Source organism: Crocuta crocuta, unplaced genomic scaffold (genome assembly GCF_008692635.1).
Source record: "Crocuta crocuta isolate KB4526 unplaced genomic scaffold, BGI_CrCroc_1.0 scaffold655, whole genome shotgun sequence".
NCBI lineage: Eukaryota > Metazoa > Chordata > Mammalia > Carnivora > Hyaenidae > Crocuta > Crocuta crocuta.
The window spans coordinates 654,410-681,405 of record NW_027528348.1 but is presented as its reverse complement, the minus strand read 5'-3'; the positions used below and the strand labels follow the sequence as shown (position 1 = coordinate 681,405).

At 46.5% G+C, this 26,996-nt stretch overlaps 1 protein-coding gene across 1 annotated transcript in view; it reads right to left on the bottom strand.

Annotated features, from left to right (window-relative positions):
• Positions 1-23,327, bottom strand: part of CMTM7 (CKLF like MARVEL transmembrane domain containing 7) — a 49,855-nt gene extending 26,528 nt beyond the window's left edge. The window contains exon 1 of the mRNA XM_077753693.1: positions 23,307-23,327. Within this exon, the coding sequence (XP_077609819.1) occupies positions 23,307-23,327 (21 nt within the window). The remainder of the gene's footprint in view (positions 1-23,306) is intronic.
• Positions 23,328-26,996: the final 3,669 nt, after the last annotated feature.

Sequence of the window (26,996 nt, the reverse complement as noted above, 5' to 3'; positions counted from 1 at the left end):
TCAGCCTATTCCAGCCTGGCTTCCCAGGCTTCCCAGCAGAGGCCCTGGCATTCAGGTGCAAAGACAAGCCCTCTTCGCTGTGCCCGGCCCAAATCCCCGACTCCTAGAATTCGAGAGGATAAGGGGTTGGTTTTATACCACCAAATTCTGGGGTAACTTGCTAAGCAACCACAGCAGCTGGGGCCGGCATTAAACCAAAGAGGCCCCCTGCCTGGTCTGTTTTGAAAGGAGCATATGAATTGTTCGGGGTTTCGAGTTTTCATTCTTTGCACAGGGAAACAGATCTGTCCAGAGGGTGGTGACGGGCCCCGGGTGAGAGACAGACAACATCTGTGCCCGCACCTGGTACTCAAGCTTCAAAATAACCCCTACGAAGAGATGCTCTCGAGGCAGCCTCAGCTGAGACACAGCTGTCACCTTGGGGCATATCGCCACTAAATACACCACACAATCGCCATGGTGGGGAGGCCCAAGAATGGCTCCAAAATGCCCACCTCCGTCCTGCATCACTGAGCACGGGCTCTTCCTGAGGCTCTGACAGAGCTAAAGCTGCCGCACTGGAAGCTGCAGCCTGCTCTATGTCAATGAAACATGACATTGACAGTCAGAGGCAACTTTTGGGAGCCCTCAGTTTGGGCTTCCCCATGGCCGTGAATCCACGTGGGGGAAGCCAGAGGACCCCCGCGGCCCCCACAAAACTCAGCCTGTAGGAATCACTTATTTATGCTTCTCGGTAAGATTTCATTGGAAAACAAGAGCCTACTACCAATTACGTCCACACATACCCCACATGCCGCAGCCAAGGGTAGGTTGGTGAGGTTGAGGAGTGCATCCTGCCTAATGGGTGCTTTGTGACAACACAATCTTCATTTACTTTACTCCAGTTACTGGCCCGAGGGTCCTGGAGGATGGGAGACATGTGGTCAGAGTTTAAGACTGTTTGTCACACAGCACAAGCTGACTCATACATCTGTTGGTAGAGCTGCCTTGCTTTCCCACAGAAGCCTAGTTGTTTTTTTTTTTTAATTTTTAATGTTTATTTATTTAAACATTAATAAATGTTTAATGAGAGAGAGAGACAGAGTACATGATCGGGGGAGGGGCAGAAAGAGAGAGGGAGACACAGAATCCGAAGCAGGCTCCAGCTTCCAAACTGTCAGCACAGAGCCCGACACGGGGCTCAAACTCATGGACTGTGAGATCATGACTTGAGCTGAAGTCAGACGCTTAACCGACTGAGCCCCCCAGGCATCCCAAGCCTAGTTTTTAAAGTGGAAAGAAGAATCAAGTTATTTATTCAGTGATTATTTATTAGGGACCTGCCATGTGGCCAGCCTCATGCTCAGCAAAAGGGACACAAGGCTTCATTGCTTTCCACTTTGTCAAAGACAATCTTGAGGACACCCTGACGCAGGAGGACTGTTATGCTGCTCCATACTCTGGAGGCTCTCCTGGGGAAGTAAATATTTGGAGAAGCCATGGGGCCAGTCCCAGCAGGAGGCCTGGCATCTGGCCCTGGGCTTGGGCCAGAAGTGAGCGCCGGCTGGATTTGAGAATATGGGTGTGGGAGGCCCTGATTAAAAATGGGGGCAGCGTGATGCCAAGAAAGTGCCAGCCTGGGGAAGAAGAAATTAGTCTGGGATAAAATATGACAAAGCAAGAATACAAGAACCATTAAGGGATTGGAAGCATGTGTCACTGATGGAAAACCACACTTGCTAAGGATGCGTGGCCATCGTATGGCACCCAGGGAGGCGTGGAGAAGGCAGGCTTGAGCGCTGGCCAAAGGCTGGTGCCCACTTCGAGTAACTACAGCTGAGTGGGAGGCACAGTGAGTAACCTCTCACTCAGCAAACACAATGACAAGTGGGCCAGTCAACCACTCTGTGCCTCAGTTTCCTCATCTTTACAAGGGGGGTAATTAATCCTACCACACAGAGGTGATACGAGGATTAACTGAGCCAATTGGGGCAAAACACTGAGAACAGCCTGGAATGTCTCTAGCAAACATTCAACAAACATTAGGCATTAAAAAGTTTGTTCAGGGGTTTTCGGGGAAGAATAACATTCGAGGTGTTCTTGGCACACAGTGACTGCCGTAAGTGCAGTGTGCCACCACCAGGTGGTGAGAACAATATAAGGACAGCTTAGACACAGGCCCTGTCCTCAAGGAGAAGCAGCCTCAGACTTGCCTGAGTACTGTAAAAGAAAATGAGATAAATGCCACCGGGGAGGTGCGATTTGTAAGGAAGGGCCTTGGAAAAGGGAGAAGGTCAGGCATGCCCTCTGTAGGGACAATCGTGGCCTTCATGAGGACTCTGTGAGAGACAGGATTTGAACACACAGAGAAGAGAAAATGGGGGCTTCCAACAGAGGGAGCACAAAGGAAAGCCTACCGGGTGCAAAAGCCCAGGGCGTATTTGGACCCAGGTGACCTGTCCATTTTGGGCAAACTCCTCATGTGTGTAAAGGAGTGTGGCGGGAACAAAGCTGGCAGGGAGGAGCGGGCATCAGATTCCAGGCCAGGAGAGTAGTTGTGATGGATGGGCAATGGGGAGCCAGCGAGGGTTACTGGGCAGAAAACAGCCACAGGCAGAACTGGATTTCTGGAAAACTATTCCAATCACAGATGTGCTGGAGAAGGGGCAGAAGGGACTCGGGACTAGACTCAGCACCAGCCAGAGGGGACAGGTAGGCGAGGAGGTAGCCCACCTGTGTCCCCGCAGCTGGTGAGTTCCAACAGGAAACTCCTCAGTAGCGAGGTAGCTGCCTCACACTCCTCAGTCTGCTGACAAAGTGCTCCAAATGGCAATTCTGTCTGTCCAAACACTTCCACATACGAAACCACAGATTAAAGGAAAGTATGCCGAGGAGCCTGGGTGGCTCAGTCGGTTAAGTGTCCTTCTTTGGCTCAGGTCATGATCCCGCGGTTCATGGGTTCAAGCCCCGCGTCGGGCTCTGTGCTGATGGCTAGCTCAGAGCCTGGAGCCTGCTTCAGATCCTGTGTCTCCCTCTCCCTCTGACCCTCCCCTGCTCACGCTGTCTCTCTCTCTCAGAAATACATAAAACATTAAAAAAAAATTTTTTTAAATAAAAAAAAATAAAGGAAAGTATGCCAGTCCTCCCCCTTCTGCAGGCGACTAGCTGTCCTCTCTCCTGCTCTGTGACCCAGTTCTGGAGAACAGCCCCCTCCAGAGGGGCCCTCTCCTGCCTGCCGTCTGGCGGTCTGTGCTTCTAGAGAACAGAAAGCCGGCCCATGGTGAACCTCCCGCTTCAAACAGGCAAGAGTAGGGGGGTGTGGACACCTCACCTTTTCTTCCTCCCTCCTCTGGCTACCCTGTCCCCAGTTCAAAGGCTTGGTTATCGTGACCTGCATCCGTAGGTTCAGCGAAGTCATTTCAGAAGGCAGGTTCTAGGCAGGCCCTCCTCTGGGTCTGCATTCTCCTTTGCTCTCTCTCTTCGGAGTCCTCTCAGTGCCGGGTGAAAACAAAAGACCTCTCTTCAGAACTTTCTCCGCCCCCTTGGCCTTCACTTATTGACAGTAACCTAGGAAGGCTGGAACCCAGCCACTCCCTGCGTTTCCCTAACTGACCTGTAGGGTCACGCTGAGCCCTCTTCGCTGCCGCCAAAGCCGCCTGGTGGTAAGACAAAGAGGGCCTTTGAGTCTCCACCAAGCAGCCCCACTTCTGTCAGAGTCTGGAGGTCTCTGGAGGAAGCAGAGAGGGCATGTCCTAAACAAAGCCTCCCCTCCTGCACCCGCTAATGGGGAACTGGACCACTCAGGTAAATCCAACTCAAGTACACTGCCCTCCAAGGGCAGTAATGGTGGCAGGGCATTCAGGATCTCAGTGAGGCGAGGCAAACCCACTTGAATCTAGCACCTGGGCTCAAAGGCTTCTTCCTCAATCCTCTTTCTGAGGTGGGTTTCTAGTTTCATGTTTGTTTGTTTTAACATGTGGGCAGAAGTGAGAAACAGGTAAAGCCAACAAGAACAGCAATCACAAGAAGAAAGAGAGATAAGGATTCTGAGAAACCCACATCAGACTATCAGTGTGTGAATATCTCGAAGGGATGGACTGAAAGTGCGGTTGGGTCATTAGTAAGCTTATGGGAAAATTCTTTCTGGGCTATCAAAACCCTCAACAAAATATTAATATCTCAAATCCAACAATATATAAAAATATATAGATGCACAAGTAACTAAAGTTTATTCCAGAAGGCATGGCTGGTTCAACATTTGAAAATCAGTGTATGGGGCGCCTAGGTGGCTCAGTCAGTTAAGTGTCCGACTTCAGCTCAGGTCATGATCTCGCAGTTTGTGGGTTTGAGCCCTGCGTCGTGCTCTGTGCTGACAGTGTAGAGCCTGGAGCCTGTTTTGGATTCTGTGTCTCCCTCTCTCTCTCTGCCCCTCCCCTGCTCAAGCTCTGTCTGTGAGTCTCTCCCTCTCAAAGATAAATAAACAAACATTTTTTTAAAATCAATGTATATATCGTATTAACAGACCAATAGAAGAAAAACCAGGTATGTGTATCAGTTGATGCTGAAAAAGCACTTGACAAAATTCAATAGCCATTCATGATAAAAACTTCCAGCAAACTAGGATAGCAGGGAAATGCCTTAACCCAATAAAAGGCATGTGCCCAAAAATCTACAGCTAACATCAGGCTCAGCAGGGAGAAAGTGAATGCTCTCCCCTAAGGAACAAGGAAAGGTCGTCATCTCCCACCAATCCTATTCAGCATATTTCTGGAAGCTGCAATAAGGTAAGAAAAAGAAATGAAAGAATGAAAAGAAAGAAATAAAACTTGTTTTTAAAAAATGTTTATTTTGAAAGACAGAGCGTGCAACTGTGAGCATGAGCAGGGAAGGGGAAGAGATACAGACAAAGAGAGAATCCCAAGCAGCTCTGTGCTAAGAGCCCCATGTGGGCCTCGAACCCACGAACCATGAGATCATGACCTAGGCCTAAATCAAGAGTTGGGCGCTTAGTCAACTGAGCCACCCAGGTCCCCCAAAACTTCTTTATTTTAAACAATAGGGCTACCTATGTAGAAAAAAAAATCTCCATAAGAAGATCCAAGAATCTATCAATCAGTTTAGCATTGTCACAGGTTGTAAGATCAATATACAAAAATCAATATATTAGCAACAAACCATTGAAATTAAACATTAAAAACACATAGGACTATTTATAGTAGCATCAAAAAAAGAAAAAAGGAAATATTCATTAGGTAAAAATCTAACTTTGGAATATACTAAAAACTACAAAACATTAATAAAAGAGGGGTGCCTGGCTGGTCCAGTCAATGCAGCGTGCAACCCTTGATCAAGCCCCACATGAGATCAACCCCACATTGGGCTTGGAGCCCACTTTTAAAAAAATAAATAATTTTTAAAAAAAATACTGATTGGGATGGCTGGGGGCTCAGTCAGTTAAGGGTCTGACTTTGGCTCAGGTCATGATCCCATGGTTCATGAGTTGGAGCCCTGTGTCGGGCTCCAGAGCCTGGAGCCTGCTTCAGATTCTGTGTCTCTCTCCCCCTCCCTCTGCCTCTCCCCCTCTCGCAATCTCTCTCTCTTTCTCTCAAAAGTTAATCAACATTAAAAATTTAAAAAAACCCACTGATGAAAACAGAGAAGACCTAAATAAATGGGGAGGTATAATCCATGTTTCTGGATTGGAAGATGCAACATTATTAATATGCCAATTCCCCCCTATGTTGATATACAGACTCAATAAAATCCCCACTAAATCCCAGTAGGATTCACAGGTATGTACTGACAAGCTGATTCTAAAACATACATGGAAAGGCAAAGGGGTTACAAGGTGGGGAGAGGGACTGACTACAAAGGAACAGCACAGGGGCATTTTGGAGGGGTGATGGGGCTGTTCTCTATCATGCTGTGGTGATAGCGACATGACTATGCATCTGTCAAAACACAGAACTCTTCTAAAATTTCTGATATTGGTTGTGGTGGTGGCGGGCACATATTCTCTGAATATACTAAAAACCACTGCACTTTTTAAATGGATGGAAATGGTGTGACCATACTGCCAAACCACGCAGTGGGAGGCTGCTGGGGAGGAGAAAAAAGTCAGAGGCCCCAGCCCTCATCATGCTTTGTAAAGACCTCACGGCGGCATTTCCACAGTCGTTTCTCAGAACTCTGACCTTTTCTCTGCCCTGGAATTTTATTGATAACATACAAACCGTCCAGAAACGCCCCTGCTATGGGAATGACACAGCCCCCAACACCCACAGCTCACCCACGCCAGCGCCCAGGCGTTTTTGAACTTGCTCAGTGATTCACATTCTGACCCAGCACACACTTCGGTATACATAACAGCTAGAACAATGGGGATCTTGAACATTTTCCTTCTACTGCACAGGAGAGAAATCTGAGACCAAGAAAAGAAACATAATTTACCCAGGGTTACTGGGTTGATGAGTGGTAAAGGCAAAGGCCAAGCCTATGCTCTTCCTTCATGACTTTGACACCTCTCTGTTGGGTAAAAAGTATGAGCCTGGCACAGGTCACATGCTCTATACTGGATGGCTACATGCAAAATTAAACTTCTGCGTACTCTGAGTGAGTTCCTTCCACATGCTGACATTGACCTGTGCCAATCTAACTTTCCTATCAATAGGACCAGAACAGGCTCCTAGAAATAAGATGGGGACATGCACGGCGGGAAAGAGGATGAAGACCTTGTAGGAAATAGGACTATTATAAATATGAAGAGATCCCACTGATTTCTGGGGAAAGGCTTAACGATCTCACTAGGACACCAAGAAGAAGTAACAGAATAATAACTAACATTTCCTCGGAGCTCCAATACTTCATACAGGACCTGCACAGTAACCTGGGGACCAGGTAATACCAGCATCCCCATTTCACAGATGAGGGAACTGAGGAACAAAGAGGTAAGGTGACTTACCCGAGATCTCTGTCCAACAGTGGGAATTTTACTAGCTCTGTGACTTGGGACAGCTACATAGCCTTCCAGAACCTCAGGTTTCCCATCTGGAAAGTGGGGATGACAAACAGTCCCCCATTTAGAGGGTTATCTCATCTGAAGTAATACCAAATAAAGCACCGAGCACAGCATCGGGCACAAATTACATGCTCCACGTGTACTGAATGCAAAATAAAACCCTCATGTGGTCCAGGGAACAATTCTATTACGGTAAACAATCTGCAGGTCTTATATCACTATATTCTTGGCTTATCATTGCCCCTCCCCCCCTTTCACTCAATTTTCTGCAAAAAGTCTCTTTTTGCATGTGAATTAGAAACTCAGTAGAAACCACTGCTTCACCAGCCTCTCTTTTCCTCCCAGGGGAGAGGGCTCTTCCGGCACTGCTTGGCCTGTATTTTTCTTCACCTCTCCCTGGCCCCAAGGAACAGGGATTGACATTGACTTAAAGTGGACATCTGTTCCAGGGCAGATGGTCTGTGTGATTTGAATATTTATTGCTTCAGCGATTTGTGCTTGCCGTCTTCCTAAAGTAAGAAGGCAGCCTTAGTAGGAACTGTCAAATGCTCAGGGAAGAGCAGAGATTTGCACCAAACAGGAACTAGGAATGCAGGGCTGAAGTTCCAGTATGAAGAATGACAAGCAGGTACACACTTTCAAGGTCAATGCAGAGTTAAGCATAAAAACTGAACCAAGAAAGCTTGGGTTGGCCATTAGGATTGAGGGGGTGGAGAGAGTTCCCGGGAAATAAACTCTGAAATGTGTCCCCTGCCCAAACTGGCGATTGTGGGGCAAACATTGAGGAAATAAGCAAATAAATCATTACGTTTTACAGAACCCTGGGCTATGACTTCTATACCTACTGTTACATTGCAACAGCAAAGTGAAAAGAGTCAAAATAACAAGGTGCCCACGTTATTATAGTGGAAGGATCAGGCTGATATCAGCTAAGCCCACTCATCAATCTTAATACCACAAAAATAGAGATAACCAGACATCATGTATCTGCTGATGGAAATACACATCACCACCCATAAGGTGGCCCTGCAACAAACAAACAAATCTAAATCTGATGAAGCTCTAGGTCCAACTGCCAATTTGCAGGAAATCCGGAGGACTGGAGAACTTGGTAATGACACCATAGGGATGCACTCAGACACATCTACTGGGCAGGAATGAAGGACTAGGTTTATTCAAGTAATAAAGTATAAGGAAAAAGAAGGAGGGGGAGGGATGCACAGATTCAAAGAAACTTGAGGGGCACCTGGGTGGTTCAGTCGGTTAAGCATTAAAAAACATTTAAAAGAAAAAAAAGGAACTTGAGAGACATATAAATAAAATACAATACATGTGTGGTTTTCATTTGGATCCAGATTTGAACAAACCAGTTGTTTTAAACACACACACACACACACACACACACACACACACACACACACACTCACTCTTGAGGAATCCTGAACAGACTGGATATTTGATGATGTTAAGGAATCATTGTTAGTTTTTTAAGGTGTGGATGTATATCATATCATATAGCATAACATAGTAAAAAGCGTCTGTTATTATAAAAGAACGCATATTGGGGCACCAGGGTGGCTCAGTCCATTAAGCATCCAACTCTGGATGTCAGCTCAGCTCATGATCTCAGGGTTTGCTGGCTCCAGCCCTAAGGCACAGAGCCCGCTTGGGGTTCTCTCCCTACCTTTCTCACTCTGCCCCTTCTCCCACTGGCATGCAATGTCTCCCAAAATAAATAAATAAACATTAAAAAAAACCCCCACAGAATGCATACTGAACTATGGAATCTAGGATTTGCTCCAAAGTAATCCATGGGGTAGACTGGAGACAAAGATGAAACAAGACTGGCCATGTACTGGTTAACTGTTTTAGCTGCGGGATGGGTAGGGTAGCTGTGGGGTCATTATAATATTCTCGGCATGCTTATGCTAAAAATCTCCCATAATAAAAACTTTAAAAGGCAAGGTAGGAGCAGTGAGTACAAGCCGGGAAGGGTGGCCAACAGAGCAGAGGGGTAGAGAAATGTTTCCTAGGGACGTTGTGAATTCTGAACTGAACTATGTGAGTATACGTTATTATATAGGATATACATTACATATGAGGTATATAATATGTATATGTATATCAGATATTTTTGAATAATTAAAAAAAGTTTTAACAGCAATCGTAGCAGAGATGCTTAAGCGATATCAAAATCTGTACTCCTTCCAAAGTACAGAGCTGTAGGTGAGAAGTGGCACTTAGCCAGGGAACAAGGAAGAGGAAGGGCTACTATGTGAAAGCACTGAAATTGAGGGTCTTTTTATTACAGCAGCAAGTCTAACTATATTAACTAATACAGTTAAGAACTGGGATGGGGCGCCTGGGTGGCTCAGTCAGTTAAGTGTCCAACTTCAGCTCAGGTCATGCTTTTACAGTTTGTGAGTTCGAGCCCCGCATCCGGCTCTGTGGTGACAGCTCAGAACCTGGAGTCTGCTTTGGATTCTGTGTTTCTCTCTCTCTCTCTCCTAGAAATAAATAAAACATTAAAAAAAAAAAAAGAACTGGGAGAAATTCAGGGCGCCTGGGTGGCTCAGTCAGTTAAGTGTCCAACTTCAGCTCAGGTCATGATTTTACAGTTTGTGAGTTCGAGCCCCGCATCAGGCTCTGTGGTGACAGCTCAGAACCTGGAGTCTGCTTTGGATTCTGTGTTTCTCTCTCTCTCTGTCCCTTTCCAACTCACCTCTCTCCCTCCCTCCCTCTCTCTCTCTCTCTCAAAACTACATTAACATTAGGGGCACCTGGGTGGCTCAGTCCGTTAAGCATCTGACTTCGGCTCAGGTCATGATCTCACAGTTCCTGAGTTCAAGCCTCACATCGGGCTCTGTGCTGAGAGCTCAGAGTCTGGAGCCTGCTTCAGATTCTGTGTCTGTCTCTCTGCCCCTCCCCTGCTCATGCTCCCTCTCTCTCTTTCAAAAATAAACATTATATATCCTCTGAGTGAATAATCCTCTCTCTTGGAATTTATCTTAAGGAGATGAATGCTAACTAGAAGAAAGCTCTTGTACACATTGTAAAACAGAGGTTAGCAATTTTTTTTTGTAAAGAACTAGTAAGTCAAAATTTTAGGTTCCGAGGGCCATACAATCTCTACAGCTATCAACACCACCACTGTAGCACAAAAGCAGCCATATGCAATCCGTAAGTGAGGGAGCTTGGCTGTGTTCAGTAAAACTTTATTTATAAGAACAGCTGGCAGACCAGATTTGGTTGGGCTATGGTTTACTAACCCCTGCAAATGTTCAATGTAGTATCATGTATAGTAGCTAAAAGCTCAAACACAACCTACATGTTCAAAAGTGAATGGTTACATAAATTAAGGAATATCTTACTTGGATGACTGTCATATTATGCCCAATTATGAAGACTTCATAGCAACAGAGACATGTTACTAAATACTGAATTTTGTAATTTCAAGAAGAGAGAGAGAGAAAGCAGAATCTGTGATTATAATCAGTTTGATTTCAGTTGCAAACTCCACGTATACATTCAAGCAAGGACTGAACAGATTATCTGTGGAACTTGAGGAATGGTGGGGCCGCGGGTGAATGCTGTTTTTTCATAGTTTTGGATCTAACTATATTAATGTTGCTCTCATCACATATAGGTAATAACATAAAGCTTCAAAAATAAAAACAAAATGCTAGATCTACACAATATCTTCAATGCAAGATTCAGGAAAACATGTAAATTAACATGCTCACTGCACCACTGATTCCTCCGGCGGTTTCCACGAGACAGCTGACAATGAGCAATTAGCTGTCAAAGGCCAACAGAACCACAACGAACTCATCTCTGTGGCGAGCACAGAGCCCTCCACTACCGAAAAGCCCATTTTGTGAACTGACCAAGAAGCTTTCAAACCCTCTACTCTCTGTCTCAACTCTGGTCCTTTGCAATGGCTGTCCCCTCCTCCACGGCTCTCCCCTCTTTTCCCCTGGCCTTTCCTATTCGCATGCTCTGGTCTCGGCCCAGAGGTTCCTTCCCTGGGGACCTCTGCCTACACATAAGGGAGGACCCTGCCTGCTCTCTGTGCTCACAGCATTTCAGACTTCCTCTCTGTGCTGCTCAGAATCCTTACACTAACCAGACTTCACGGGTTCACAGGTGCTCGTTCTTGCACATTCTGCTTCCCTCCAGTCGGGGGCGTAACTTGCGAACGCTGTCGGCCAGACTAAGCAGTCGCTGTGGGGTAGTTCCCAGGCGCCAATGTGCCAGCGTCAAAACTCACGGAAGGGTGTCAGCGGTGTGGAAGGACACCCTGGGGACGAGGAGTGGAGCCCTCCTTGAAGCCCCAGGAACCAGAGGTTTGTGGGGCCCAGAGAGCAGGACGGGGCGCTTAGCATCATTACCAAAGTGGGAGCCAAAAGCCAGCGTCTGAGCCCAGCCCCAGTAGCTTTTAGTTCCTTTATGGACTTTTCTAAGGAATGCTGCATTGCTCACACTCTTGGTGGCACAAAGGATGACAGGGTGTGTAAAAATACTTAAAAAAAAAAAATTCAGAAGAGAAGGGCTCTGACTGTAAAGAAGTTGTAGGAATATCTTTGGTGATTTATTTTCCTTCATCAATTTTTCTTTTTAGATGTTCACAAGAGTATATAAAATCTCAGTGAAGTTTAAAAGAACTCTTCCAATGAGCATAAAATAAAAATTCGATGTAAGAGATTTGTGTCATCATTTGATTAACATTTTCTTTCTTTCTTAGTAGTGCCTAAAACAGCAGTGCCTTAGAGGGGATGAGGCAGGACTCTTGTCCAAGGTCCAGATTTTCTGCTGATGGGGGAGGGGCTGGATCTGCCTGGTTCATTGCCGTATCCTCAGCCACGGGCCAAGGGCTGGGACAGAGCAGGCGCTAAACCTCTGAGGAGGTGACTTGAAGCAGTGCTCCTGCCAGGCGAGGGCCATGACCAGAACCACACCAAGGGTTGGCACACCCCACAGGTCGGCACACCCCACGGGTCAGCACCTGAGCCATAAACAGAAATCCATAAGTGAGCTTGTCCTATCTGGCATTTGATCCTTCTTGCCTTTAAATCCAAAACAGGAACCCCTCTATTCAGTGTTTCCTGGTGTTCAATTAGGAGCCTTGTCCTGACAGCGTGACCAACTGACAGACACCCTGGTGGCCAGGACAGCAACTGTAAAGTTATTGGAAACTCCAGGTGGGCATCCCAGCCTCCCCTTGCTAGGTCCCACCCGCCTCTTCCTCAGCCTCCCTCCCTCCAGAGAGAGACCCTCCAGCCCTCAACTGGCACCCCTCCCACGCAGCATTACCACATCTTCTGCAGAAGATCCACGTCTCAAGCATTTCATCCAGTCTTCAAATGTTTATTTATTTTTGAGAGAGAGAGAGAGAGAGTGAGCACAAGTGGGAGAGGGACGGGAGGGCAGGGGGGACAGAAGATCTGAAGCGGACTATCCACTGATAGCAGAGAGCCTGATGTGGGGGAGCCTTGAGTTCGTTACCTGAACTGAAATCAGAAGCTTCTGACTGAGCCACCCGGGGGTCCTAGAAGGCTGACTTTTTAATTCTTTTTTATTAAAAAAATTTTTTAAATGTTTATTTTTGAGAGAGAGAGAGACAGAGTGTGAGTGGGGAGGGGCAGAGAGAGAAGGAGACACAGAATCTGAAGCAGGCTCCAGGCTCTGAGCCCGACGTGGGGCTGGAACTCACGAACTGTGAGATCATGACCTGAGCTGAAGTCAGACCCTCAACAAACTGAGCCACCCAGGGTCCTGGCTGAGTTTTCTAAAAAAAGGAGTGTTATTACTAGGGGGTTTGTCAAGAAAATATGTTTTCATTCATTAAAAAACCAAAAACCAAAAACCACCTTGTGAGTGCTTCCTATGCTCCAGGCACCGCTGGAGGAGCAAGGCACCCTGTGGTGACCCAGACAGAAAGGTCACTGTCCTGCGGCTGGGATCCTGATGAGAAGACCCACCACAGATGCGTAATGAAGTGAAATGAAGTGAACGAGGCAGTTTCAGCTAGAGAAGTGCTGTGAGAGAAGTCAGAGCTGGGCAAAGGACAGCGTGCTGGGGAAGCATGGCCTGAGGGGAATGCCTTCGGATGGGGCCTTCGGAGAAGATCCCTCAGAGGCGGGACAGGCAGAGGTCTCTACACACAGGTTTGTTTCTTTATCTATAAAATATGAAGAATAAGGCCTTGGAGCCTCCACAGAGAGCTGACAGGAAAGGCAAGAGTGGAGACTCCTGCCTCTTAAAAGCCTCAGACAGGAAGAGACCAATACCTCTTCTACTCTTGGTCCTTTGGTGAGAACTCGGGCTCAGCCACACTGAAACAGAGACTGCGGGGAACGTCTGGGCTGCACAGCTGTCCACCAGGAACAGCCCCACGATGTGAAAGAGGGAGCAGGAGTTTTGGGTGAATGCTGGGAGCTGCACCAGCCTCTCTGGATGGCAGTCACAGCAAGGAAATGGCAGTGTTTGCACAGCTCCTGCCATGAGACACGAAAACTGGTATCTCTTTCTGCTACTACTGGCTCATGTTGGAAGTGAGGCACTGGTATTGACCGGGTCTCATAATATTCCATATCAGACCAATATTCCGAACACAGATACCTCATAAGGAAAAGCATATTCCTGCCTTTACAAAAGAGATTTTAGATGAAAACTCTGTGGATGATTGTCAAAAGGCTCTTCCTTTGGGCCTTGCAGATCCAAGACTTAGATAATAAAGGGGGTTAAGAACACAAGAGTTACAGTTGAGCCTGGCCCCGAGACAAAGAGCCTAATTTAGAGTTAAGGAATAGATAAAACACTTACACCTTCTTCTAACTGGTGATGTATGGCAGTCCCTTCCCCAAGGCCTACTTTCTGCAAACACCCTCCCTTACAGGGGTGGCTGGGATGAGGGTAGATAAGAGTAGCTAAAACATAACCCAAAAACAAAGGCCGACACATTTAGGGCCTCCATAGTGTTTACACATTCAGCATCAAGTCAAAAAGCTTTCCACAAACAACTTATTAACCAGTTTAAAAACATTCGTCCTCTTTTGAGCCAGATGGAATGGCTCCCAGCCCATCTATACACTTAACCTATGTCCTAATCCTAGCGTTATTAACTTAGAACAAATATGCACGTCGTCCTGTTTTTCACTAAGAACATCCTATTATTTCCTTAGTTGTAAGATTTACTCAGCCTCACTATGATTGGGGTAATTCTGCAAGAATATTTCCAAAAAACTTGTTCTTGCACACTTTTCAAAGTATCTTATCACAAAGAGCTTCCCATTGTAAAAATTCCTTTTTCTGATCTCATGTTGTTGTTGAACCTTTAAATAAAGACACCAAAACCGACAGGATGGAGATGCCTGCCTGGTGATCAGAAAGAATCTCGGGGCTCTCTCACTCTCTCTCGCCGACACTGTCCAACCTTTAGGGACCTCTGGACCTGCCGGAGCCGGCCTCTGGCAGGTGAACTAAATACCAGTCACCGAGTTCAACCCTGTATGCGATGTCTAACCACATAATTACTATGAAGTCAGACACCTGGCATGAAATAGGAAAAACAGTAGTACCTGAATGATATGACTGTCAGGAAGACTAAATGAGGTAATTCATGTCAAGTTCATACAAGACTTGGAAGGTGATGGGTCTTTAAAAATTTTAGCCATTGCCCCAAGGATGTAACATTTGAGCTAAGTCTCTTTCTTTCTTTTCCTTCCTTCCTTCCTTCCTTCCTTCCTTCCTTCCTTCCTTCCTTCCTTCCGTCCTTCCTTCTTCTCTCATTCTCTCTTTCTCTCTCTCTTCCATCCTTCCTTCCTTTTTTCTTTTCTTTCTTTCACTAGGACATGCAGTCAAGTTCAACATGAACTACTATTAACTTCAGATAGGAAGTTTGTAGAAGAGTCTTTTGTGAAAACAAAAGCACTAAAATCAAGATAAGGTGTGCCACAGGGTGCCTGGGTGGTTCAGTTGGTTAAGCGTCTGACTTCGGCTCAGGTCATGATCTCACAGTTTGTGGGTTCGAGCCCCACGTCTGGCTCTGTGCTGACAGCCAGCTCAGAGCCTGGAGCCTGTTTCAGATCTGTGTTTCCCTCTCTCTCTGACCCTCCCCTGTTAATGCTCTCTCTCTCTCTCAAAAATAAATAAAAACATTAAAAAAATAAAAAAAGATAAGGTGTGCCACGGTCCAAATGTGTCAACTGTAACTACAAATACTGCCTTCCCTACCAACTTTAATGTCTCAGGATGGGGTTGCTTGGTTCTGGACCCTTCAGAAATATCAAGGTCATGAAAGACAGGATGGTATGTTCCAGACTGAAGGAGATTAAAGAGACAGGACAAATGAATATAACTCATGATGCAGGATGGGATCCTAGACCAGAAAAGGGACGTTAGTGGGTCAACTGGCGAAATCTGAATGAGGCTGGTAGGTTAGATAATAGTGCTGGTGTCGTTCATTTCCTGATTACTGATAACTGTCCTGAAGTAATGTCCTTCTTAAGAAATGCACACTGAAGAACTGCTGGACGAAAAAAGCATTATGTCTGCACCTTACTCTTAACTGATTCAAAATAAAAATAGTATGGACATAAATGGAAAACGATTAAACAAATATATTAAGAGGTTGACAGTTGAGAAGCTGGGGGAAGGGTGTATGGGGAGTTCTCTGTACTGTTCCTGTGAAGTTTCTGTAAATCTGGAATTATCTATAAATAAAAAGTTACAAAAGTATATATACAGAAAGAGACTTAAATCATTAGGCACTTCTACATTTTTTAAAAATACCAACTATTTCACAGGCAGTAGATTAAGCAGGGCTAAGCAGCCACCTTAATACATATGTGGGGGAGCTGCAATATCTTAGGTTTAAAGATTCTACTAGAATGTTGTGAAATTTGTTTGGCAATCTAATGGTTCGAGGGAACTGGGGACACGTCATTCAATGCCCACAGGAAGCCAGAAGCAGCTCTTCTTTGGAAGGTACCGTTCATCTTTTGTCTCTCCTCTGCCATCTGAGAATGCCTCTCCGATGTTCTCTTCATGTTTGTTTGCTCTGTCTCTAGGGTTCTGCTTTTCTCAGCCGTTATTCAAGGACTGCTTCTCTTTTCTACATAAGCTATTAGGGAAAAAGATGTACCCAAATAAAGAAGACTGAGCTATAACTGCCATCCAGAATGGCAGACAATGGCCATCCCTTTCTGAAACACTCTTCCTGCAAATGAGCTGCTACTCCTCAAGGGAGAAAATATTTAATGTCTATGGTCCACGATGCAGAGGATTTTTAGGATCTGACCAAATCGGAAAGTCTTGAACTGCCCATCAGTTTCCTGTGGCTGTTGTAAAAAACTACTATAAAGGTGGTGGCTCAGAATACCAGGAATTTCTTCTTTCACAAGTCTGTAAGACGGAGGTCAAAATCAGTACCACTGGGCTTAAATTAAAGTGTTGGGCAGATCGCACTCTCTCTGGTGACTCTAGGGAGAATCCATTCCTTGCTCCTTCCAGCCCCTGGTGGCCACCCTGGCGTTCCTGGGCTCATGGCCACGTCACTGCAGTCTCTGCTATCTCTTCACATCACTGCTGGAGAAGGTCATTATACATAAGTGACCAGCAGGTAATCTGTGAGCTGGACCTGGGTACTCGGAGGTCCTCACCACCTCCCCCTTACTGTCCTTGGAACTTGGGTTCTGCTTGCCTTTCCCGCTCCCAGAGGCTGCTCCGAGGACAGTCTCAAGACAGCGATGCGACGCGGAGAACATCTGCACAGTATATGAGACTGAATGCGGTTAACGCCTCTAGGTAAACTTTTAAGATGTGGTGGGCACGTGCAGGAATCCATTCATCTACTGCTGCCCAAGGAAAGCTTTGTATGTAAGTTCCCTTTGCTCATTAATTCCCTTTGCTCACTAAATGCGCAGCCTTGTTGGTCTCTCCCTGCCTTCCCACTATGGGAGGCCGGTTTCAGATTACATCTGGGAAGCACCAAGAAGGCTGCAAACCAACACTCCCCATCACCCTCTCCTTTGCGTGTCTCTTTCAAAAACACCGGTCATTGGACTTAGGGACCTCATATCATCATTTCAAGACCCTTAATTACATCTGATAAAACCCTTTTTCCAAATAAGGCAACGTTCACAGGCTCCTGGGATTAGGATGTGGACGTATCTTGAGGGTCATCATCCAACCCACTATAACTGGAAAGCAATTTTTCATCCCTAAACCACACGAAGACAATGGTATGTTGAAGTAGTGACCGCATCCCTAACTATGGGATTGATGCCACCATAAATGGTGAGAGTAGGCTTAGAGTCAGCAAGGGGACCCCTATGGGATGTATGGGGTGCATGTTATGCTGCAGAGTTTCTTCCTCTGCCTGAAGTGGAAGTCACTAAACAGGACACACTGCTCAGTGACACTTGACAAACCCTTGTAAAACCAACATCACATTATCAATACAAACGTTAGTGATGCCTCTTTTACCTTTTCTAAGTGAAACTCACACCAGTCTGTGTCAATAAGGCCCCATCTCAGAAGCCCAATTTCTTTTCTCCGGGAACCTTCCTTGTGGGTATGTTCTTAAGTCTTTCCCAGGAGTTAAAACAGATATGGTCAGGGGCACCTGGGTGGCTCAGTCGGTTAAGCGTCCGACTTCAGCTCAGGTTATGATCTCACAGTTTGCGAGTTCAAACCCCGTGTCAGGCTCTGTGCTGACAGCTCAGAACCTGGAACCTGCTTCGGATTCTGTGTCTCCCTCTCTCTCACTCCCCCTCACACTCTCACACTCAAAAATAAATAAAACATTTTAAAAAAGCCAGATATGGTCAGGTTATTCATACTACCATGACATTGCTCGTAATTCCCTTCTAAAAGGTTACAGAAATAATTTTGCTCTGTTATTGATTTTATTTTCCATTCAGTACATGCTGATTTGCTTTCCTCTCTCCTTTTTTCAAATAGGAGTTAAAAAATAATGACATGACTGTTTAAGTGGACAGCAAAAAGCAACATCAAAAGTCCTGGGTGGTCTGAAAGGCTGAGCAGCCTGGCATAGATCCAACGGGGGACCGGACAAGAATACTGTTAAACCAGTTTTGCAGGTAGAAAAAGTCTGCAGCCAGGTTTGTTTAGTCCCCAGACTGCATCAGCTTCACGCCTTACCAGAGATCACAAAGATGGGGAGCAATTCCAATGGTCCTAAAGAGCACAAGCAGGCACTCCATCGGTGCACTGCTCGACTGCACTACCATTAACCAGGTCAGTGCACCACTGCCCAGGTACTTGCAGGGGGTGCTGCTGCTGACTCCTCACATCTGCAATCCTGTGCCAGTGATTTTCTCCTCGACAGCTATAGCTGTTGGGCTCAGAGGTCCCTAGGGGTTTATCTACTCCCTTCCCTCCTCTGTAGCCAATGAAGGGTACAAATAAGCCCAGCTCCACTGCCTCAAAACAGGAGAATCTCGGTGGTGCCCCTCACTGTCCAGAGGTCCCTGCAAGATCAGGCTGCAGCTTAAGACTTCTAAAACCCATCTTTGTCTAGCTCCTTCTCCAGTCCGTGCCTGCCTCCCTCGCTCAGAAAACCATATGCACAAGAACCCCATGTCTAGCTCTACTTCTAGGAAAGCTGACTTCAATACCCACTGTGATGGATACTGGGAAATTCTAAGAAAAATGCTGGTCACACAAGTTTTTTTGTTCTCTAGACTAGGTTCTTAGTATCTTAAAGTTAAGTGAAACTCTGAATACTGAACACTAAGTGGAGTCTTCCTCCATGAAACTTTGTGGGAAAAGATCACAAGGTGAGGTCTGCAAATCGAGTCTCAGGACAGATGAAAAATTCCTGAGATCAGGCACCGCTTGGTCCAGGAATTGTAGTGTTAGGTATTTCTCCTTCTGATTCCTTGTACACATACAAAACTATGTTATGCACAAGGGTATCCGCCATAGCCCTGAGAGAACAACCATGGAAGATAACCTAAATGCTGTCAATGGGAGGCTAGTTTAATAAATTATCGTAAATCCATTTCCTGGAAGGCAATGCAGCTGTTAAGGAGAATGCGAACACTTTCTGAATGGATATGGAATTATATCCAAGATGGGAAGTTCAGTAATGAAAGTACAGACAGACAATTGTGTATTAGTATGTTTCCATCTGGGGTGAGAGGGGACATCCACAAACAGAAGCACAAAATAACTCCCGAAAGACATAAGAAACTGGTATCACTGGTAGCCTCCAGGGAGGGAAAGTGGGAATTGGAGGACTTTTTGTACTTTTAAAATCTTTTTCTTTAATATAATTTATTGTCAAGTTGGCTAACATACAGTGTGTATACAGTGCACTTTTAAAATCTTAATCATGTTACCTATTTTTTAAAAAGGAAACATAATCTGATGGCTCAGCTAAATTGAACATCCAACTTCAGCTCAGGTCATGATCTCACAGTTTGTAGGTTTGAGCTCCGCATCCGGCTCTATGCTGACAGCTCGGAGCCTGGAGCCTGCTTCAGATTCTGTGTTTTCCTCTCTCTCTGACCCTCCCTGCTGGTGCTCTGTCTCTGTCTCTGTCTCTCAAAAATAAACATTAAAAAAATTTTTTTTAACTAAACATAATTTTAGCAGTTACACAGCCATACTTTCTGTTTGATCGAGATTTTTATTTTTTAGAATGGCCCTGTGGGGAGGGGGTACCTGGGTGACTCAGTCAGTTAAGTGTCTGGCTTTTGATCTTGGCTCAGGTCATGATCTCAGGTTTTGTGGGTTCGAACCCCACATCTGGTTCTGCACTGATGGCCCGGATCCTGCTTGGGATGCTGTCTCTCTTCTCTCTGCCCCTCACCTGCTTGTGCTCTCTCTCAAAATAAATCTAAAAAAGGCTTTAGGAAGGGACTGTGGAGGGGAGCAGGATGGCCGGGAGACGGAGGCAATTCTTATGAGTCTACAGGCTCCAGAGAAGGCCCTGCATGTTTCCCCATCTGTAAAATGCGAAAACTGACACCTTCTAGAAACGCTGTATGCTAGGTGAGTTCTTGCATACCGAGCATGCGGCGCAAACCCAGAGCAAGAGCTCAACGGGTTTCCTCCACAGGAACGGAACGACATAGGACCACGGCCCATGTACGAATGACATGGTTATTGTTACTGAAAGAACGGCCTGGCATCTTCTGCCTCCCTCCCTGCCGCTGTCCCATCCTTCCTTGCCAACGAGCGGCCCACGAGCGCCAGGTCTGAGGCAGGGTACGCGGGCTTCTGTTGGTGTGAGAGTTATCTGCCGCTGTACAACCAATGACCACAAACTAAGCAGCTTAAAACCACATTTAGGCTGCCACTGCTCAGGGCCCAGGCGGGAGTCCTCTGCTCTAGGTCTCAAAACGATGCAGTCACGATGTTGGCCAGGCTGGGGTTTTATCTGGGGCCTGGGGTCCTCTTCCAAGGTCATATGGTTGCTGGCAGATTTTCATTCCTTGCAGAAACTGAGGGGTGTTTTTGCTTTTTGTTTTTCTGGCCGTCTGCTGAGGGCTGCTCTCAGATTCTGGACACAGCCCATAGGTGCTGGGCACGTGGCCCTCTGACAGGCTCTTGCCCAACTCCCACGGCACGGTTTACTTCTCAGGGCCAGCAGGAACAATCTCCCCTTTTGGTACCTCATTAAGTACCTGATTAAGTCAGGCCCACCTGCAGATGATCTCCTTGTGATGAACTCGGAATCAGCTGATGTAGGGCATTAACTACAGCCGCAACATCCATTCACCTTGGCACGTGCCACAACGTAACCGTGGGAATGACACCCATGCCTTTGCTGTACTATCTGGGTCAGCAGCAAGTCGAGGGCCGACCCACACTCAAGAGGATGGAATTACCCAAGGTTGTGAGTCACCAAGGGCCACCCTACGGTACGTCTGCCACAGTGGGCTGGCCCAGGGGTCTGCTCACCCCACACGGAGAGATGGCACAGCACAGTGCAAAAGGCTAGACCTTGGCCATACCTGGGTTCAAATGCTGGCTCCAGAACTTAGTGAATATTCTGAAACTTGGGCAAGTTACAAACACTTCACAGCCTCCATTCAACCAAAAGAAGGGAAGAGAAATAATACAGAGTCACCAACAGGGTTAAAAGCAAAGAGATACTGCATGTAAAATTGCCTGACACGGAAGAGCAGAGACTCATACCTTAGTTTCCCTCTCTGTTCCCGATCCTTCCAGGAGGGACTTGTGACTTACAAACGAGAGTGATAATGATGGTTTCCTCTTAAGCCCTCCAGCCTGTGGGTAACATGTGAATATGCTTTCTATACTATACGCGCACTAACAGGCCAGTGAGGGGTTTTCCCTAGTCTGGCCAATTTCATCTCAGGCAAAGGGTGAAACTGTCTCTTAGCACCTGCTCTTGCTTCGCATGGCACCCCCTTCAGATCTGCCACAGCCTGGCCACCACCGAGAGGCCAAATGGATAAATCGTGATGCCACCAAACAAAAGGACTCGTATGCAGGTATCACAGCATTCTCCAACAGGCCTAATGACAAAGGAAAATACTCATGGTGTACTGACAATGAAAAAGAAAGGACCCCAAATTGTCCTTTGTTGAGCTCAAGATCTGGACTCAAACTGTCTGGTTCCAAAACCGGCTTCACTCTTTGTGGCTGTGACTTTGGGCAAGTTGCAGAACCTCCCTGTGCCTCAGTTTCCTCGCTGTAGGCTGCAGATAATGTCAGGACCTACTTATCATGGGGATGAAATGAGGTAACACATGTAGAACATCAAGCCCAGTGGCTGACCCCTAACAGGAAGCCAATGAGTGATAAATGCTATTATTATTATTAAGGTACCACTTTTATCACTTGAGAGGAAAAGTTAAAAAAAGACTTTCTCAGGAGCGCCTGGGTAGCTCGGTCGGTTGAACTCAGGTCATGATCTGATGGTTCATGAGTCTGAGCCCCACATCAGGCTCTGCACTGACAGTGTGGCGCCTGCTTCACATTCTCTCTTTCTGCCCCTCCCGTACTCGTGTTCTCCCTCCCCCCCACCCCGTACACTCCCTTCAAAATAAATAAACCTTAAAAAAAAGGCTTCTTGGGGCACCTGAGTGGCTCAGTTGGTTAAGCATTCGACTTCAGCTCAGGTCATGATCTCACAGTTTGTGAGTTCGAGTCCCACATCAAGCTCTGTGCTGGCAGCTTAGAGTCTGGAGCCTGCTTCAGAGTCTGTGTCCACCTCTCTCTCTGTTCCTCCACTGCTCACACTTTTTCTCAAAAATAAATTAAAAAAAATTTTTTTTAACACTTAAATTTTTTTTAAAAAAGACTTCTTCATAAACAATCACTAGCATTGTTGCTGAATAAAGACAACCTATGAGGGAAAAGGAGTAAAAATACATCGAGGTCACACAATTTTGTACCTGAAAGCATTTAATTAATTACTCTTCCCCTCCCACCCCCGCCGGCCCACCCCCTTCTGACAGAACTGCATTTTCTCCATCTTTAAAAATTAGGATAATACCGCTTTAAGTTTCACAGCAACCCTTTCTGTGGGTACTACGTGGAAACCACTTTACACGAAATTTCTCATTCTCTATCAGTCCACCTATCTTTCTAGCTATGTAAAGAAGGAAAATTTTTAAAAAGGGTGTGGCAGCCCCAGGAAAAGGACCATGTCATCATCACCGCGGGTTAAAACACAAACCATGTGACTGCTTTTTTGGCAGGAGGCTGAGCCTCTCTCTTCCTGATCTCCACTAGGGACCTGGGCTGGAGGAGGGGGAGGGGAGAGTGCTTCCCGTCCTCCTTTCCTGCAGGAAGGCCCTGGGCTGCTGAGGAACCAACAGCCGGTACCGGGCCCGGAGCCAGGCCACGGATGCCAGGAGTTGCCAAGGCCCCAGTGAGGAATGCTAGAGAGTGAGCAGCGGGCGAGGGAAACACTGAGCCAAACTGGTGACAAGGACGGCCAGCATGTGGCAGGCAGCGGGTCGGAGGGAGGCTTCCCTGGGCAGCACGCCTGGGCCAGCATGGGGAGGCAGATGGCAGGGGGGGCCAGGGATGCACATCCATTGGCGCTGAGGAGGAAGCACGGAGACCATGCTGGAGGATGCAGGGCTGGGAGGAAGGGGGCAGAAGGAGCCCTCTCCTGACACGATTTAACTAAATACACCGGCCCACGCAGGGAGGTGCAGTGTGCGGCCCAGGATTGCCCCGGAGGGTCTATGATACCCCGTGTCGGCCGCAAACCTCTGGGACTCCCTTCTGACTCTCGCGGGACCATAGGCACACACCCACTGATGCGGCCCCCGCAGCCGGGTGGACCCTTTCTCACCTGCGTCTTCATCAGCACCATCGCCTCTGGCCCCCGGTTCCTGATCTGGGCGCAGGTGGTTTTTAGGGGGCTCTGGAGGGGAATTCTTGCCAGTAGTTAAGAAATCTACATAGTCTGCAGCCTGAATAAAGAGGTGTGGTGCCATCATCCTTCAAATTTATGCACATGCTGTTGCTGTGACTTAAATACAAGTGCATTTAAAAGCACTACAGAATCTTCTAGCCCATCGATGTCATTGTTCCTTTTCCAAACCATCAAACACCAAAAATACTCTTACAACTTAAAATATTATTACCATCACATGGGCTCCTTGAAATTTCTGGATGTTAAAGGGTGGCCCATTAATCTCTAGATATTAAAACCCGTGCAGATAATTGTTTAATGTCACTATGCTCTGAAGGGCAAGAAGCACCTCATTTCCTCTCTGTAAAAGGTCACTGCCATTTATCCCGAGGGAGAATTTACAGATTTGTACACCAGGATGTCTCTGCAAGGAAGTTCACCCCACACTTTTCATACATCGAAGAATCGGGAATCTCTGAGCAACAAAAAGGGGGAGGGGACTTGTCACATAGATGGTGGTACATCTATGACAGCAATGATGCTGTTAAAAGTCAAATCAATCCCACGGGGCATCTGGATGGCTCAGTCGGCTAACTTCACTGTAGGTTGTGATCTCATGGTTCATGAGTTTGAGCCCCGTGTCAGGCTCTGTGCTGACAGCTCAAAGCCTGGAACCTGCTTCGGATTCTGTGTCTGTGTGTGTGTCTCCCTCTGCTCCTCCCCCACTCACGCTCTGTCTCTCATAAATAAATAAACTTAAAAAAAAATTGCAAACATTAAGTGACACGAGAAAACATTCATCACATTTCTGTCAAAAAAAAAAGCATTTTACAAAATGGGTATATATCATCCCAATTTTCTAAACATAACAAAACAGAACACAACAACCTCAAATTGTAGAGGTCTACTATGAAACGGCATAAAATTTTACTTAAAACATTAATCTCAGAAAACAGAGTCTTCTTTTTGTGTTTCCCCAAATTCCTTCAATGAACAAGCATTACTTCCGTCATCGGGAATAAAGACCTATGTTTTATTATTTTTATTTGTGTTATGCTTGGCTACTGATGGAAAGCAGTTTCCTGTTCTTGGATCAGGACTGGGTTGGGAGTGAAGGAATCTTGGCAGTGAGGTCCTTTGCTGCCTTTAACTGTCCGGCTTCCAGGAAACAGGACACGGGTGTGTGGACTGCATTTGGGGCCCAAACTGGTGCTCTCCCCTGCTACACAGACCTAAAGCAGAACAAAGAGAGGCGGACCGTTCTGGGCTATGCTGGGTCATTCTCCACGCGTAAGTCTATTCAGGGCTAAAGCAGAGGCTGAGCTCCCCCGCAGTCCAATTCTCTTTGGGAACTGGGCTGTGAATTTCCAGAGTGAAGTCCGTAATTGCCCGGCCCGCTGGAGGGTATTTAGAATGCTCTCTCATGCCTGAAAACTTAGTGTACTCTCCCCAGATTCACACACCCACTCTGCCTCCACGCAGCCTGCATAGTAGGCTCTTTTAATCTTATTTCAGATAAAACATCTCTTTAGGATAGTAAGTATTCACAACGCCCTCATTACTATCCTGAAATGAATAAAATGTATGCATCAAACGATCCTAATCCCTCTGACAACCAAAAAGGAGTTTCCATAAAGTTCAAAAATAACCTCTAGGGGGCAGTACAGCCCTGGCTTGAAAACCACTTCAATGGTGCGTTGATAACGACATGATAGCCTCCCTGATATTCTTAGATTCAGGACCCCAGGCTGGTCTGGTGGGCCTTGCGTATTTCCCCAGTCTCCCCCAAACCACTTCCATCTTGGTTCCCTCCCCTCCAACCACAGCAGTACTCCTTTCTCTAGACTCAGAGTCATGGTCTGTGCTTTTCCTTCTTCTGGTAATGCTGTTCCCTCATCCTTCATATATCCTTTCCTTAGAGAAGCCCTTCCTTATCTCCCAGACAGGTCAGACTCCTAGTTAATTCTCTTTGATACTGAGTATTTTCAGAGCTTCTGTCCCAGTTTATAGTTATATATTTATAATCATTTTATTAATGTTTATTTTCCCTGTTTGAGTATCAGAAGGATGACAGGGGCTGATCTGCCTTATTTACTCCTCTTTCTGCAGTATTCTAGCATACGATAGGTGCTCAAATATTTGCTGAGTGAAGAAACGAAACTTCTGAAAGACATTTAAGTTTCCATCTTTGCTGCTTGTGAAGCAACATTTTGATCCTCTTTCCATCTGGTTCTGCAAATGTCACAGTCCTGGACTGTCTGCACGGGCAGAAAGTGTCCCGTTAACTGCTATCTTCTGCCTGCCTCACGTAAGAGCACAGCAGATTCCCAATAAAAAGGATGACGCCTCTTTCTAGAGGTCAGGGGCAGGGAGGTTAACAACTGCCCAAGGAGTGACTCGTGTCCTGCTTTATTTTCTTCCATTCCACCACTGCCAACATATCCCCGGTCTCCAGCGTAAACCTACTGAATGGAGGCAGCAGAGAGGTAACAGGGCACTCCTGACCTCACAAACCCACACTCCTCTCTCAAGACTCAACTCGAATGTAACCTTCACCTTCAAACCTCCTCCCTTCCTTCCTAAGTGTAGGCAACCATCAGAGCTTTTATCTCCCTGACCAGTCAGTTCCGGGACTCATCTGTCTCCTCAACGAAACCACAGACTTCATGAGGGCAAGGGCTGGGTCACAGCCTCCTGCCTCTGCAGAAATGAGTATGAATGTGGCTCTCGTAAATATCTGCTGAACAAGTGAACTGATGGGGACCACTGGCAAGGTCACACACAGGGGCATCTGGACCCCTTCCAGATGTCAGGGCATCCCTTCAGCTTAGGCCCCCTGCTTGCCCCCCCCCCCCACCCAAGGCTCCCCAGCCCTAAGCAACCACGAATCTACTTTCTGTCTCAATAAATTTGCCCTTTCAGGACACCCCGTGTTAAGTGGAATCATAGAATGTGCGGTCTTTTGTGTCTGGCTTCATCCACTTGACAGATTTTCAAGGATCATCATGTCGCAGCAAGTGTCAGGACTTCATTCCTGTTTCTGCTAATATTCCACCATGCGAATAGACCACGTTTGTTTTACCCATTCATCAGCTCATGGACATATGGGTTGTTTTCACTTTGGGGCTATTATCAACTATGCTGCTACGAACCTCTCCGTACAAGTTTTCGTGTGGAATTGTGTTTTCACTTCTCTTGAGTACATACCCAGGAGTAGAACCGTTGGATCATATGGCAACTCCAAGGTTTAACAGTCTGAGGAACTGCTGGACTATTTGCCAAAGTGTCTGCACCCGTTTACATTCCCACCAGCCAACCGGCACCGTATGAAGGTTCTGATTTCTTCACATCCTCCACATCAAGGTGGCTTGTTAGGGTGTCTTCTTTATTGTTGCTATCATACCGGGTGTGAAGTGGTATCTCGCTGTGGCACTGATTTCCCCAGATCTATTAACAAGCAGTAACTCTGCAGGGTCTTTGGGGACATGAGGCCAGTCAGGCCTGGCTTTGCCCCACCTCTGCTGCTGACAGCTGTGTGACTTGACTAGTTCGACCTTTCAGTCGGTTTCCTCTTTGTCAAAATATGTTACCTCACTGGATTCTTAAAAACAATTAACGCCACATACG